This window comes from Dromiciops gliroides, chromosome X, assembly GCF_019393635.1.
Source record: "Dromiciops gliroides isolate mDroGli1 chromosome X, mDroGli1.pri, whole genome shotgun sequence".
Classification (NCBI taxonomy): Eukaryota; Metazoa; Chordata; class Mammalia; order Microbiotheria; family Microbiotheriidae; genus Dromiciops; species Dromiciops gliroides.
The window spans coordinates 715,497-732,008 of NC_057867.1; the positions used below are offsets into that span (position 1 = coordinate 715,497).

The window sequence follows — 16,512 nt, forward strand, 5'->3', positions numbered from 1 at the left end:
CCTCCCCCTCCCCCTCCTCATCTTCCTCCGCGCCTCTGGCTGAATTAGCTGACACTGAGTGGGGGTGAAAAGGGACACATCAGGATCAGGATGGTGAGTGCCGACAATGAGGTCACAGTGCAGGGGCCCTATGACCTCAAAGATTCCACAACTCTGGAGCAGGCAGAGCTTGCGTATCCTTGGCACTGAGGATGCCACTGCAGAGCCAAAAGCCTGAGCACAGGAGCAGAAGGATGAGGGCTCTTCTGGATCTCTTGGGTCTAAGCCTGCTTCTGTGCTGTGCTGCTGGCTGTAAGTCCACAGCTCAGGCCTCCTTTCTTCTCCTCCCTCCCACGCCTGTCCACAGCCTCCCCTCTCGCTCCTCCCCTTCCCATCTTCCTGAAACAGAAAAATCCGAGAAATGGACCCCAGGGAGATGATGCGGTTGTGGGGATGGCAGCCTGTCTGGGGAGAGCTTGGGCTTCATGGGCCCTGCCATCCCACCTTCTCCATCTCTCCTCCATTTACAGTCTCCAGCCTTCAGGAGTCAAAGCAGGACTGGAGGACCCTAAGAAGGCCAAGAAGCAATGAGGTCATGGGCAGCAACGAGGTGCCATGGCTCGTATCTGTGGCTGGGGTCTGCCAGGGGGTGGTCCTGAGCCGTTGGTGGGTCCTATCCACTGCCAGCTGTTTGAGAAATATGTACGTGCCTGAGAAGGGGGACTGAAGGATTTGGGGGGTTGGGACTCAGGACAGACCAGAAGGAGCGGGGGGGGGGGGTGCAGGATGTGCCCATCTGTGCAGGGTACAGTGTATTTGGGAGCCCTCCCTCTATTATTGGTGGCATTAATAGAGAATCATAGTGGCCTATGAGTGGGTTGGGACAGTCTCCCAAGTAGGACTGGTTCAATGAGACTTTGGTCCAATTTAACAAGCCTTTATTAAAACTCTCTGTTCAGGGGGCAGCTAGGTGGCTCAGTGGATAAAGCACCAGCCCTGGATTCAGGAGGACCTGAGTTCAAATCCAGCCTCAGACACTTGACACTTAGTAGCTGTGGGACCCTGGGCGAGTCACTTAACCCTCATTGTCCTGCACAAAAAAACCCCCAAAACTCTCTGTTCACATTGGCCCCTTCCTGTCAGCCACATTGTCCAGTCTAGCCAGATGGGTGGGCCTTCTGTTTTTCCTATCTCCATGCTTTTGTTCCTGAAATGGCCCCCCACCACACACACACACACACACACACACACACACACACACACACACACACACACACAAGCCCACAAGCCAGAGGGCCTGTCTAAGTCACTGTCCCAGCTGCTAGCGTTCCTTTTCCCACTCCGGGGACCTGAATTCCTCTCATTATCCCCCTCAGAAATTCAGGCCTCCTGCCAGTGAGGGGCTCAGGGACCTGGCTCAATGGCTCCTGGATCTGCCTGCACCCCAACTTTATGCCCTCAGCTGGGACCATTACAGCCCAAAGTGACCTGGGCATGATATTCCTGCATCAGCCGGCCAGGCTGGCTGGGGGGCAGGTCCACCTGGCCCGAGACACTAGCAAGGCCCGAAAAAACTGCCCCTTCTGTGGACATCGGCCATGCCACATCTACCAGCGTCAGAGTAAGTCCTTTGAGGAAGAAGTTGGCTGCTACCCCCCCCCCGCCCCTATCTCAAAGTTTCAGGGCCTAGAAGGGATTTTGCCATAAATTGGTGTAACTAAGCCCATGATCAGCTCAGAAAGTATCTGAGGAGAAAGGAAGGGGGTGGCACCTACTCACACTCATCCAGGGAAAAGCTAGAATTCCAGCAAAAGTCCTTAGAACCCTGAGAAAAGACCATGTCCTCCCCACCCTCAGGGCACTCCCTAGCTCATCACCTCCCTCATGCAGGGTCCTCCCCATGAGTTTGGAGCAGGGCACTCTGCCCTCCCTATTCCTGAAACTTCGAAGGCCTCTTAGCTTTTGTGCCACCCACCCAAACTCCTCTGTGATATTGACCCAAGTAGAAGATTCTGCCTCTGTCTCCCAGTGTCTTTGCAGCTGCTTCTCCCTCATTGAGCCATTACCCATTTATGCCTTTCTGTCATTGACAAAAGTAAGAAACCAACCATGTTTAAGAGCCCAACCTTGACACTAAGGCCCGCTGTCCATGTAAGACCCACCAAGGGCTCATTGAGTCATGAATGTCTGGCTCACCATCTCTTCGACGATAACAGCAGGAGATGTGTTTTGTTGCTATTTTAGCAAATTCCATAGCATTCTGTTGTTCTCCCCATTCAGCAAGCCCTGGCAAAAGCTGCTCTTAGCAATCATTCCCTCCCAAGACTGGCCTCAAGTTCTCAGCCTTTTTTGCCAATTGGAGCATTTGCCTTATTTTCCAAAGATCAGACGGGCAGCTGAGCTGCCAGCCCTGGCCGCCTCCCCCCAGAAGCTGGGCAGGATGGCCTTCCAAGAGGCTTCATTGAAAGGGCCTCAGGGCAACTAGGTGGCACAGTGGATAAAGCAGCAGCCCTGGATTCAGGAGGACCTGAGTTTAAATCCGACCTCAGACACTTAACACTTACTAGCTGTGTGACCCTGGGCAAGTCACTTAACCCTCATTGCCCCACAAAAAAATAAAAAGAAGAAAGAAAGGGCCTCTCCTCACTCTGACAGGGAGGAGACAGCCCAGAGGAGGGAGGCAAGCATCCCCTGCCTCACACTTTGTCCCCATATCTTCTTTAGACCCCCAAAAGCCTGGACTCGCACCAGCCAAGAGGATGGCCGTGAAGCTCCTGGGCTCCTGGGCTTGCCACCACTTGGGAGCTCATCCTACTGAAACTGAGAGGCTTTGCATCTGGAGCGATCCCTGGCCAGGCCCAGACTGTTGGGTACATGCTAGGTCCAGGGTGCAGGGGAGGGGCTTGGCTCCCCCATCCCCTGGAAGTCACACAGTATGGGGGGGGAGATCTTCCAGGCCTGGAGAGCCCCCCCCCACCGCTTCCCTGGGGCCATGAGGGAGCTACTGGGACGGGCAGGGACAAGGAGGTGAATACCCTGTAATAAGTAAGAGAGGCCATTGCCCCCCCCCCCAATTCAGGTGCAGCCTGGCAGCCCAGTCCTCTGCCGTTTTGGGAATCACTGGGAGCTTGTGGGGCTGGTCACCGAGCCCATGAAGGTCTGCTATGTCCCCATCCTTGCTGTCCGCACGGCCCCATACCTCAGCTGGATGGATGCCGTCATCCAGGACACCCAGAAACAGCCTTTGAGCTTACCCTGTAACCCCTCTGCACCAAGCAGTCCAGACAGCGGGCCCTGGGCACACCTGCCCATCCCCGGCTCAGGGGTGGAGGTCATGCCCCAAAAGGAAGCTAGCAGCATAGACAGCTCTATGCAGACGCAGCCAGCTGTCCTGGACTTGGCCCCTGGGATTGGGGGTGGCGGAAAGGCGGAGCGGCTGCCCTCGGACGCCAAGTTCCCCATAGCTGCCACTTGGCTCTTCCCTGAGCACCCAGCTGAGCCCCTGCTATTGCCTGGGGGAGCTCTGCTGGCTGACAATGCCAGCAGCCCCACTGGAGAGCCCCATAGGCAGTTTCCTCACCCTGTCAGTGATCCAACCCTAGTCCAGGAGCACTCACCTCCCAACAAAGCCAGATCCCTGCCTCAGCAGGGTGAGCACCCAACTGCAGCCAGACCAAAGACTCGGTTGGCCACTGAGCCAGCTGGGCCCCAGACTCGCCAAGCTGAGAAGCCAGTCCGGTCCTCAGTCGTCCCCAGGATGGCTCTAACCACACCCCAGGCTCCTCAGCCAGCAGCTGCAATGGGTCCTAGGGCCGTCTCGCAAACTCCACTGGCGTCCAGATCACGGCCTCATCTGGTGGCTGAAACAGGCAGATCCCCACATGTTTCGAAGGCACACGCAGCCCGACCCCAGACTCACTCAGCACCTGCTATCATGAGAACCTGGCTTCTTCCAGAAACCAACAGAGCCAAAGCCCAGCCTCCCCCAGCAGTGCTGCCAAAGCCCAACTCAGCCAGGCCCCGGGCTCGGCCTGCCTCTGGCACAGCCAGGCCCTGCCTAGTGCCTAAAGCTGGAGCACCACATGTGGTTGGGCCCTGGCTTCTCCTCAAGACAGGAGCAGCTGGATGGCTGACTCAGCCAGCGTCCGATGCAGCCAGGCCCTGGGTCCCATCTAAGATACAGCACACGCTGGAGCCTGTTGAACCCCAGATTCTGCTGCAGGGTGATCGCAGTGATGCTGCACCCCTGCCTCAGCCAGCGGCTGGCACAGCTGGGCTCTGGGCTGTGCCAGCCACAGCTGTCGATGCCATTGTCCCCTGGGCCGGGCCTGTGGCTGAGACAGCTTCTGAGGCCATCATCCCCTGGGCGGGCCCAGCTCCTGCCAGAGCCCTGGCACCCTCTGTGGTGCCAGGACCTCACAGAGGTGCCCACCTCCTGCCTTCACCAGCTCCATTGTCCTCAGGCTCCCTTGCCTACCGAGGCCCTTTCCTCTCCCCAAGATTTTTCCCTTCATCGCAGTCGCAGCCCCCAGCCCCTGCTCACGCTCAGCCTGCTCTCTTCTCCGGAGCCATGCAAGCATTGGCCTGGGGCCCCTCGGGCCCTTTGGTGGCAGAAGCACAGCAGAGCAGCTCCTTGTCCCATGCTTCCTTCTCATCTTCCCCCCTCCCCCCTCCCATAGGACCCTCTCAGCTCACTGGTCCTGTGCAGAGTGAGGAGCTGCCCCTCAGGGTCACCTTGGCTCAGTGCCGCTTGGGCCTGGGTTGGAGGAGCACCTACCAAGCCTACTGGCTCTTCCAGACAGCCTTATTCTCCCAACGAGGGATACGTAAGTTTGTTCATCCTTGAGCAGGAGCTCTGGAAGGCCTGGGGGCCTGGGGGAAGCCCAATCTGCCTTGCCTCACTGTGTTCTCTGGGTTGGGGGAGCTGCCCTGTGTGTGCTTTGGGGGAGGGGGCGGACCCCAGGCTCAGTTCTGCTGGGCCTTCTTCCTGAACAGGCGAGTGCGGGACACGTCCGGGCTTTGCAGCTCAGTGTCCCGACTGCTGGGAGGCGGAGGAGGGCGAGTTCCCCTGGGTGGTATCACTGCAGCTCTCTCTGTCCCACTTCTGCTCTGGCTCCATCCTGAACGAGTGGTGGATCCTGACCACCGCCAGTTGCGCCAACATGATGTGAGTGCCTAAAGGTCAGGGTAGGGTGAGGACACTCATCCCAGTGGCTCCCAGAGCGTTGCATCAGTGGGATAGAAAAGGCCGGGGGAGGTAGAGGAGGGCTTACTGCTTCTCTAGGGAAACGCTTGTCCCTGCCCATCTCTGCCGTTTCATTTCCCTCCCATTGCTGGAGCCCGGCATAGACAACCCTTCTCCATCTGTGCTCCCCCACATGCGCATGGCCACACACGCATGCACGCACATTCTATCTGCTGCAGACGGAATTCGGAATCCCTGGCCCGGGTCCAGGCAGGTGTCATCAACCTAGAAGACCAGGTCCGGGCCCAGCTTGTGGGCATCCGCCAGGCCCTGCCCTACTTTGGCCTGCAGGGGCCCGTGGGCCTGGGCCTGCTCCTCCTCCGGGAGCCCTTGCGCTTCCAGCCCAGAGCACTGGCTGTGTGCCTTGAGGAGTCCCCGGAGAAGCCAGTACCAGAGCCTCCACTGCATCTCTATGACTGCTGGGTCCCTGGCTGGACCCTGATCAAGGGTGAGTCTTGAGCACCAATGGGGGCTGAGCTCAGCAAAGGTGCTAAAAGGCCAATGAGGCAAACACCGCTGGTTCTTGAATTCCAACAAGCGGTTTGCAGATGTGGGAACTGAGGCCCCAAAGGTCTCAAGTCACCCAAGCAGTAAATGGTGGAGTCAGGATTTGAAACCAGGCTCTCTTGCCCCTGAGCCATGGCCCTGTGCTGCCCTAAGGAGAGTGCCTTTCAGCTGGGCTTCACCAGAAACAGCAGGCTCAATGGGACAGGGCATGGGGCAAGACTAAGGGGACAAAGGTGCCTTTCTCTCCTTCTGATCCATCCCATCCAGGGAACCTGGCCACAATGCAGAAGCAGCGACTGAACGTGGTTGAGGTCAGCAAGTGTGGCCGCTACTGGCCCATGAAGAGCTCAATGGCCTTCTGCGTGGAGGCCAAGAAGGTGATGGGCCAGAACAGCTGCAAGGTGATGAGTGCCCCTGGCTGGCCCAGGATGCTTCTCTGGGCATCTGTCCATCCCTCACCTCCTCCTCCCTCCCCCATGGCAGGGAGACCTGGGAGCCCCGCTGATGTGCCGCCCAAAGCTGCGCCCGGAGGAGACCCCCTGGGTACAAATGGGCATCCTCACTGCTTTTGATGAGGCCTGCACTCGGCCCTACGTCTTCAGTCGCATCCGCCCCTTCATTTTTTGGCTCAGGGCCTCCACAAAGCCCCAGCACCCTCCCTGGGCCAGGCCTGCCCGTAGGCCCACCCTTTCTTCCTTACCCAAGCCTGAAGGTAAGTGAGACTACCTCCTCCCTCCCACTAGGGGCCTTGGCCCTGGGGAAACACAAGCAGGAGGAAACTGAAAAGTTTCTCCTTGGGAGAGGTGGGCCTGGAAAGCCAAGGCCAAGGTTTGGCTGAGATGCCGGCTTGGCCCAAGTCCAGTGTCCTCCATGCCTGCCTCCAGCCCTGGTGAATCGGATTTCACTACGCTTTGTGATGCCCTGGCAAGCACTGATTGTGACATGTGGCAGACAGATCTGTGCTGGCTCCATCCTCAGCCCTTCCTGGGTCCTCACCTCAGCCCACTGCATCCGGGACATGTAAGTCAAGCTGGCCTCAAATGTAGGGGGTGGAGGTACCCTGGGAGAAAATGAGCTCCCTGGCCCTTTGATGTGGAGACGGCCACTGGAGAAGTGGGTGGAGGCCCCAGGTGTTCTGTTAAAGTCTCTCCGAGATCCTCTGGTTGAACAAATTTGAGATTGACTGGGGTGAAGTCACAAGTGGGCCCATTGGGTACATTTCTTGTCCCATGACAGGCGGTCAGAGAACATGGCTGTGTTTCTGGGGCTGCCACAGCCTGGTGGCAACCTGACGGCTGCTCGGGTCTCCAGTGTGGTCCTCCATGAGCAGTACCGGGCAGTGAATGGGGTCCCCCGAAATGATCTGGCTCTCATCCTCCTGCAGCAGCCCCTAGGCCCTACTCAGCCCCTGGCCCCTGTGGGCCGTGTGGATGATGTGAACAAAGCCGAGTGTTGGCTCACGGGGCCCCGGGAACTCCGAGAGGGTGAGCTGCCCCTCAAGCCCCCAAATCCAGCCAGCTACACCACTGGTGGCCATCTTGCCTTTCTGGTCAGAGAGGCAGACCAGGCCCAACTGTCCGCAAGTCTTTAGATGAGGGGCCAGGAGCCCTCTCAGCCACATCTGCCCTCAGGTCTGCCCTGAGCCAGACAGAACATCTGTCCAGAATGGCACCTCCAATACCTCTTCCCACGCAGCCTGCCCATGGCTAGATTGGCACTCAGGCCTTCCTGACTCCAGTCCCAAGCAAGGCTCTGTGTACTGTGGCACTCCAGCCAGGCCAGCTGCTCCTCGAGTGTGCTTTCATTCACATTGCAATGGAAGGGGAGAGAAAAGGCTTGGGGTTAGACATGGAATGAGGCCATGACAGACCAGATGCTCAGAGAGCTCATGTGACTACTCCTTTTTCCAGGTGGGAGGGGGGAGAGAGGATGAAGGAGGCAGGTAAGAGAGGGATGTGGATTAAATGGGAAAGCCCGGGGAGCTAGTCCCAAGCCTCCAAAAGGGCTCAGTGGCCTGGGGCTAGAGGAAGCCCATGAGTCCAACCCATAGTCATCAGAACACACAGGGCCAAGGGGCCACCCCTGAAACCCTGGGAATCCTGCCATTCCCTCCATCTGCTTCACCCAAGGCATGGGTGCAGGGAAATTGTATTCACCTGCTGTTTGTAGGTGAGACAGACCAGTACCCACAAGCCCTCCAGGTTCAGGTAAAGGATGCACTGTCCTGTGCCCACCTCTTCCCTGGCATCAGGAGCCCTGTGTTATGTTTGCGTCCTCAGCTGCCAGAATTCCAAATGGCTTTGGTGAGTGGCATTGAGGCCTACCACAGGTGATCCATACTCATGGTTGGGGGACAGAGGGGAGAATAGGAAGAAGGAACTTGAGCCAGGCCTGCCTGACATCGGTGGCTTTAGGATGGGGGAGGTTGGGGAGCAAGAAGGTTGGAAAGGAGAGCTGGGCTATGACTAGGGGGACAGCAGGTAAGAAAAGGGATCCAGGGGCAGCTGGGTGGCACAGTGGATAAAGCGCCAGCCTTGGATTCAGAAGAACCTGAGTTCAAATCTGGCCTCAGACACTTGACACTTACTAGCAAGTCACTTAACCCTCATAGCCCAGCAAAAAGAAAAGGGGAGGGGACCCAAGCTTACAAGGCCTGAAATGCTTGTGCCTCAAAATATTGGTCTTGCACTGCAGGATCTCGTGGGCTCAGGCAGTGCGCTGTTGTGCCGCTCACGGGGTGTGAATGGGACCTGGAGGCAGACTGGACTCACCAGCATCAAGTCTCTCTCCTTCCTCCTGACTCCCTACTTCTCATGGATCTCGAAAACCTCTTCTGTCCAGACTAACAACATCTCACTTAGTCAGTCTGTCCCTGTTGTGTCTACGGCAGTGGCAGGGCCCAGGGGCCCTCTTAACTTCTTCCCACTATTGACCCTGTGCTTAGAGTTCCTCCTGGCATAAGACCATTTCCCTAAGCCAGGTCCTGCACCCATCTAGCTTTACCCTGGTCCAAGCCAAAGTGGAGGCAGGACCATTAGAAGTGGTTGGGAGTTCCTCTTGTCCCCTTATCTCCTGCTTCCAACATCCACCAGAAGAGCAGGGCCAGGACTGTACTGGAGACATGCCAGTAGGGAAGCCCAGCTGTACCTCGCCCTCCCTAAATGATCCCTTCCCCCCTACCAGAAATAAATACTCACACCCTCTGTGATATCCTCTTGTGAAATCAGAATCCCAGCAGGCCAGGGGCCAGGAGTGACATAGAGCAAGTCCATGCATCCAAGGGAGCTCAGTGTGTGAGGGGCAAATGAACTGCACACAAACATGCCCTCAGTAACTGGCCTCTCCAAAGTCAGCCATGAACTTTTCATGGCCAAACAGAATGGCCTCTTCTCCATCATCCTTCCTGCCCAGGCTCCTCCTGGGCTCTCTTCTCCCTTTGTAAGAGAGCTAGAATCTACTAGGATTCTCCCCTGTCCCCCTCCACGGGTTAGGAAAAGGTGTAACAAAGCCAGACATGGGGCAAGGATCAAGCTGTTCCCCTCTCATTGCTGTTTCCCTTACTGTCGTCTTGCCCACATTGGGTTGGGATTCCTCCCTGACCTGGCTGATGGCTCCAAACCACACTATACCCTGCCCTACTGACTAAATGGGATTTCCATTATGGAGACAAGTGAGTTCAAGACATCTCGAACTGGATATCAACGGGACACCTTAAACTCAACATATCCAAAAGGGAACTTGTTTTCTTTCTCCCCAAACCTTCCATATTACTGTCAAGGGTAACAACAACCCCCTAATCCCTAAGGCTCTCAATCTAAATGTCATCCTGGACTCCTTATCTACTCAACACCACCCCCGTATCCCATAGGCCTCCTCTCCTCTGACACTGCTCCTATCTTGGTGCAGCCCCTCATCTTCTCACACCTGGACCAGTAGCTGGGGGGGGGGGGGAGGGGGAGGGTCTCCCTGCCTCCAGTCTCTCCCCACTCCAATCCATCCTCTTTTCAGTCACCAAAGTGATCATGTCATCCCTACTCAATAAACTCCAGTGGTTCCCTAGCACCTCCAGGATCAGATATAAAATAGCAATAGACCAGGTGTGAGGCGATAAAGGTCGGCACTAGAATAGCCTTGGTCAGGAGTAAGGCTACAAAAAATTTTAAAAGTGTAGGACATTACATTTGGGGCAGCTAGGTGGTACAGTAGATGAAGCACCAGCCCTGGATTCAGGAGGACTTGAGTTCAAATCTGGCCTCAGACACTTGATACTTACTAGCTTGTGTGACCCTGGGCAAGTCACTTAACCTGCATTGCCCCGCAAAAATAAATAAATTTAATTTAAAAAGGGACAGGCAAAGGAATTGGGATTACAACCAAGAATCACCTATCCAGCAAAACTTGAGTATAATCTTTCAGGGGGGGAAATGGGACTTCAATGAAAAAGAGGACTTTCAGGTATTTGTGATGAAAAGAATGAATAGAAAATTTGACTTTCAAATACAAGACCCTAGAGAAACATAAAAAGGTAAACAGGAAAAAGAAATTAAGAGGGATGTTAAAAGGCTAAACTGTTTACGTTTCTACATGGGAAGATGATACATCTAACTCATAAGAACTTTCTCGGGGCAGCTAGGTGGAGCAGTGGATAAAGCACTGGCCCTGGATTCAGGAGGACCTGAGTTCAAATCTGGCTTCAGACACTTGACACTTACTAGCTATGTGACCCTTGGCAAGTCACTTAACCCACATTGCCCCACAAACAAACAAGGAGAAAAAAAAAGAACTTTCTCAGTATTAGGGCAGATGACAGAAATAAATGTAGACAGAGGGCACAGGTGGGAATTGATTATGAAGGGATGATATCTGTGAAGTATTTTTTGTTTATCTTTTTTGTGGAGTGGTTGGAGTTGGGTGACATGACTGGGGTCGTGCAGTGGGTGTCTTGTGTCTGAGGCTGGATTTGGGCTCAGGTCTTCCTATGTCCACTGTGCCACCTAGCTGCCCCATGATGACATCTTTAGGGTAAAACTGAGGGGTGAGAGGAATGCACTGGGGGAAGGTGAAGGGGAGAGTTAGAATGGGGCGAAATCCCACATGAAAGAAATAGGAAAGGGCTTATGGAGTGGGGGAAGACATGGGGGAGAAGCAGGGCAGTAAATGAACTTTACACTCATCAGAATAGGCTCAAAGACCTTAATCTCATCAGAGTTGGTCAAGGAGGGAATAACATATATACTCATTTGGGTGGAGTAATCTAATAACCCTGCAGGAAAATAGGAGGGGAAGGGGATAAGGAGGGAGGGGTAAAAGAAGAGAGGGCAGATTGGGGGAGGGAGCAGTCAGAAGCAAATATTTTGAGGAGGAATAGGATGAAAGAAGATAGATAATAGAGTAAATATCATGGGGAAGGGAATAGGATGGAGGGAAACAGTTAATAATAGTAACTGTGAAAAAGAGAAAAGGAAAAAATTGTACAAAAAATATGTATACTTGAGTATTTTATACTCACAAGTATCCATTTAATTTAGGTAGTTAGATTTATTTGGCATATAATTGGGGGAAATAGTTTTTAATCATTTCTTCCATTTCTTTTGTTTTGAATTAACTTTTTTTTTCTTTTCTTTTCTTTTTTTTTTTGCTGGGCAATGGGGGTTAAGTGACTTGCCCAGGGTCACACAGCTAGTATGTGTCAAGTGTCTGAGGCCAGATTTGAACTCAGGTACTCCTGAATCCAGGGCCGGTGCTTTATCCACTGTGCCACCTAGCTGCCCCCAACTTTTTTCATTTTTGATACTAATTTGGTTTTCCTCTTTCTTTTTGTAAACAAATTAGTTAATGGTTTATGTCTTGGGCTTTTATTCAGAAAACTAGCTAACAGTTTCTTTAGGTTTTTGCTTTCAATTTGGCTAATCTTTGATTTTCAACATTTCTATTTTTGAGTTTAATATATTTTTTAAATGTGTTGGTTTTCTAGGTTGTTTTTTTAGTCGCATGCTCCATTTGATGATCTGTGTGTTCTCTCTCTCTCTCTCTCTCTCTCTCTCTCTCTTTTTGGGGGGGCAGGGCAATGAGGGTTAAGTGACTTGCCCAGTGTCATACAGCTAGTGTCAAGTGTCTGAGGCCAGATTTGAACTCAGGTCCTCCTGGATCCAGGCCTGGTGCTCTATCCACTGTGCCACCTAGCTACGCCTTGTGTTCTCTCTTTTGTTGATGAAAATGTTTACAGATATAAGTTTGCCCCCTTTAGAATTCTTTGGCTGAGACACAAAAAATTTTATATGTTTTCTTCTTGTTATTACCTTTAATGAACTTACCTACTGTTTCTCTGATTCATTTTTTGACTCGTACATTCTATGGGATTAAATCATTTAGTCTCAAATTAATTTTTAATCTTTTAAGGGGCAGCTAGATAGAGGCAGTGGATAGAGCACCAACTTTGGAGTCAGGAGGACCTGAGTTCAAATCTGTCAGCAGACACTTAACACTTACTAGCTGTGTGACCCTGGGCAAGTCACTTAACCCCAATTGCCTCGCCAAAAAAAAAAAAATCTCTTATTCAGTAGCCCTCTATCATGTTTTATTGTGTTATAGTCCATAAAAGTTATGTTTACTATTTCTACTTTTCTGCATTTGTGAGATTCTTATGCCCTAATATATAATCAATTTTTGCAAAGAGACTGTGCACAGTTGTGCAACATGTATATTCTTTTTTGTATTCATTAAGCAATCACCAGAATTCTATCATTTTTAACTTTTCTAAAGTTCTGTATAGATTGTTCCTTTCTTGTTTATTTTTTGTTAGATTTGTCTAGTTCTGAAAGTGATACGTTGAGATCCCCCACTATTATAGTTTTTGCCTGTCTGTTTTTCCATGTAAATCATTTAACTTATCCTTCATGTATTTAGACACTGTACTAATTCAGTGGATGTTAATATTGTTAGCGATTCATTGTCAACTATCTGGAAAAAATAGGAAAAGAAGAGGTCCTACCAAAATATTTCTATGATACAACTATCATTTTGATTTCTAAATCAGTGAAAGTCAAAATTGACCAAAAAAACCCAACTATAGACCTATATCCCTAATGAACATTGATGCAAAGATTAAAAAAAAAATTAGTAAGGAGACTACAACAACATATTACGAAGATTATACACTATAATCAGAATGGATTTATACCAGGAATGCAGGATTGGTTTGATACTAGGAAAATCATCAACATAATAGAGCACATTAATAACAAGAATAACAAAAATCATTATATCAATATGTGGAGAAAAAGCTTTTGACAAGAAATGACAGTACCTATCTTTTTGTTTTTTTTGTTTTGTTTTTTCAGTGAGGCAATTGGGGTTAAGTGACTTGCCCAGGGTCACACAGCTAGTAAGTGTTAAGTGTCTGAGGCCGGATTTGAACTCAGGTACTCCTGACTCCAGGGCCAGTGCTCTATCCACTGCACCACCTAGCTGCCCCCAAGTACCTATCTTTTTAAAAAATTAGAAAACATAGGAATAATTGGATCTTTCCTTAATGTGATAAGTAGCAAGCATTATCTGTAATGGAATTAACAAGTCCTTTTCAATAAGATTAGGGTAAAGCAAAGATGTTTATTATCACAATTACTCTTTAATAGTTCTAGAAATAATAGCTACAGCAATGACATGAAGAAAATTGAGGGGATAAGAATAGGCAAAGAGGAAACAAAATTGTTACTTTTTGCCCATGATATGATAGTTTTCTTGGAGAGCCCTAGAGAATCAACTGAAAAAACTAACCAAAACAATTAACAACATCATCAAAGTTGCAGGATAGACAATCCATAAAAATCATGAACATTTCTGCTTATTACCAAACCAGCAGGGGGGAAGGGAATAAACATATAGCACCTACTATGTGCCAGGCACTTTACAAGTATCTCATTTGATCCTCACACAATCTTGGGAGGTAGGTGCTATTATTATTCTCATTTTATAGTTGAGGAAACTGAGACAAAAAGATTCAGTGACTTTGCCCAGGGTCACACAGCCAAGAAATGTCAGAGGCTGGATTTGAACTCAGGTCTTTGACTCTAGGGCCAGCACTGTATACAGTGGCATCACTAGATGCCCAGCAGGTAGAGATAGGGAAATTCCATTTAAGATAACTACAGAATATATAAAATACTTCTACGGTCTAGCTTCCAAGACACACACAAGAACATCATGAACATAATTATAAAGCACTCCACACAAAGACAGATCTAAATAATTGGAGAAATATTCATCATTAATTGTTTGTGGGTATTTAAGCCAGGAACATAAAAATTACAATAATTCCAAAGTAACTTACTTATTCCATGTTATAGCAATTCAGCTACCCAAAGGATTACTTTCTAGAACCAGAAGAAAATGATAAAATTCATCTTGAAGAATAAAAGGCCAAAAATCTCGATTAAAAAAAGTGAAGGAGGGGGGGTGGCTAGGCGGTGCAGTGGATAAAGCACTGGCCCTAGATTCAGGAGGACCTGAGTTCAAATCTGGCCTAGGACACTTGACACTTACCAGCTGTGTGACCCTGGGCAAGTCACTTAACCCCCATTGCCCTGCCCCCCCCAAAAAAAAAGTGAAGGAGGGGGGCCTAGCAGTACCAAGTCTCAAACTATGCTACAAAGCAGTGATCATCAATTTTGTATATTATGTATACATAACATGCAGAATAAAAGTCAGCATAGTAACCTAGTGTTTGATAAACCCAGACATACCAGTTACTCACTTTGTGACCAAAACCATAGGGAAAATGGGGAAAAGGGGAAAAGGGGAAAAGGTCTGGCAGCAGTTTGGGTTAGACCGATGACTAGCATCATATCACATTTCATATTATATATAACCTCAAGATAAGCACAAACAAAACCAATGTAGCTAGAATTATAAGACAAGCGAGTAAATGGGGGGGGGGGAAGAATCTTTGCAGCAAGTTCCTTTGATAAAGGTCCCAGTTCTAAGATATTTAAATTTATAAGAATAAGAGTCATTTCCTAATTGACAAGTGGTCAAAGGATATATGAACAGGCAGTTTTCTGAGGAAAAAATCCAAGCTCAATAGCCATATTAAAAAATGCTGTAAATCACTAATAATTATAAACAATTTATACAGTAATGGCAGCATTTTCAATACAAACAACTTTGCAAGACTGAGGCAGTTGGAGTCCCCTCACAATGTCCAGCCACAGTCCAGGAGAGGAATGATGACACGCATCACCCTGCCTTCTGACAGAGGGGATGGACTCCAAGGGCAGATTGAGCCAGATTTTGGAGGGGGGGGGGAGACCTCGGGACACATGATGATTGTGGGAATTTGTTTTGCTCAGCCACCCTCGGGATTTTGTTTTTCTCAATGGGATCGAGGGAGGGAAGAGGGAAAGCATTTGAACCTGGAAATTCAATTGCATTTGTGTACATATAAACATGTTTGTTGTGGCATAACACACTCCCACATTAGCTGTGCCCCCAAATGTCTCGCCTTTTTGCATCTTAAGCTCCTTACCTCCCTGGTACTTTGCTATTTCTTTATTCTTTTGGTTTATTGCTGCTTTGATCATCATTCTCAAGTCTTTCAAAGGTTTTTCTAAAGTATAATTGTTAATCACTTTGTTCTCCTTCTGTTCACAAGCATCTTAATGATGGTTGTTGACACATGCATGGTGCTTTAAGGTGTGCTAAGTGCTTTACAAATACCTCACTAGATCCTCTCAACAATCCCATTTTACAAATGAGGAAAAAGAAACTTAAAGTGCTTACTTAAGTGACTGGCCCGGGGTCACACAGCTAGGAAGTGTCTGAGCCACCATTTGAACTGACTCCAGGTCTTCCACGCTATACAGGGCAGGCACTAGTTTCCTCTGAAATTGTCCATTTCATCGTCTCTAATGGCACAGTAACTATCTGTTATGTTCAGCCATTCCCCAAATGATGGTACCCTGTCAGCTTTCAGGTTTTTTTCTTGCCACACTAAGTCTTTTTGTACATAAAGCACCTTTTCCTCTTTCTCTGATCTCTTCTGCAGGGACCTAGTAGTGGCATTGCTGGATCACAGGGTGTGTACCCATTAGTAATGTTTTGGCCACATTTCCAAATTGCTTTCCAGTGTGACCACACCACTCCACCATCCCTTAAGAATTGGATATAATTACTACTGATTAGAGAAATGCGAATTAAAACAACTCTGAGGTGCCACCTCACATCTATTAGATTGACTAGCATGACAGAAAAGGGAAATGATAAATATCGTAGAAGACATGGGAAAATTAGAACGCTACTCCACTGTTGGTGGAGTTGTGAACTGATCCAGCCATTCTGGAGAGCAATTTGGAACCATGTCCCAAGGGCCGTAAAATTGTGCATACTCTTTGACCCAGCCATACCATTGTATCGGAAGGGTCTGTATCCCAAAGAAATCATAAAAAGGACTCACGTGTACCAAAAAAAAATATGGAGCTCAAAATCTTATAAAAATCAATGTTGTAAACCAAATAAAAATGTAAAAATAACAACTTGTCACTTCCTTTTTGTCACCGACCTCTGAGTTGTTCAAACGCATTTCTCTGTTAGCGATCAGAAGCTTTGGGGGTCCTCTAGTCGTCGCTAATTTCCTCTGAAAAATGTTTGTTCATCTCCCCAGTTTGGCCGATTATAAATTGGAGAACGAATCTTCCAAATTGGAATCGTAGGGGCAGCTAGGTGACGCAGTGGATAAAGCATCGGCCCTGGATTCAGGAGGACCTGAGTTCCAATCCGGCCTCAGA

The 16,512-nt window shown here is 49.7% G+C and overlaps 1 protein-coding gene across 1 annotated transcript; it reads left to right on the forward strand.

Annotated features, from left to right (window-relative positions):
• Positions 1-70: 70 nt before the first annotated feature.
• Positions 71-9,836, forward strand: LOC122733501. Its single transcript, XM_043973944.1, has 13 exons — positions 71-291; positions 510-681; positions 1,356-1,600; positions 2,704-2,968; positions 3,034-4,805; positions 4,975-5,146; positions 5,404-5,672; positions 5,999-6,132; positions 6,215-6,443; positions 6,616-6,751; positions 6,968-7,215; positions 7,901-8,034; positions 8,426-9,836. Exons 1-13 carry the CDS (start codon positions 192-194, stop codon positions 8,690-8,692), a joined length of 4,143 nt encoding a protein of 1,380 aa, XP_043829879.1. The 5' UTR covers positions 71-191; the 3' UTR covers positions 8,693-9,836.
• Positions 9,837-16,512: the final 6,676 nt, after the last annotated feature.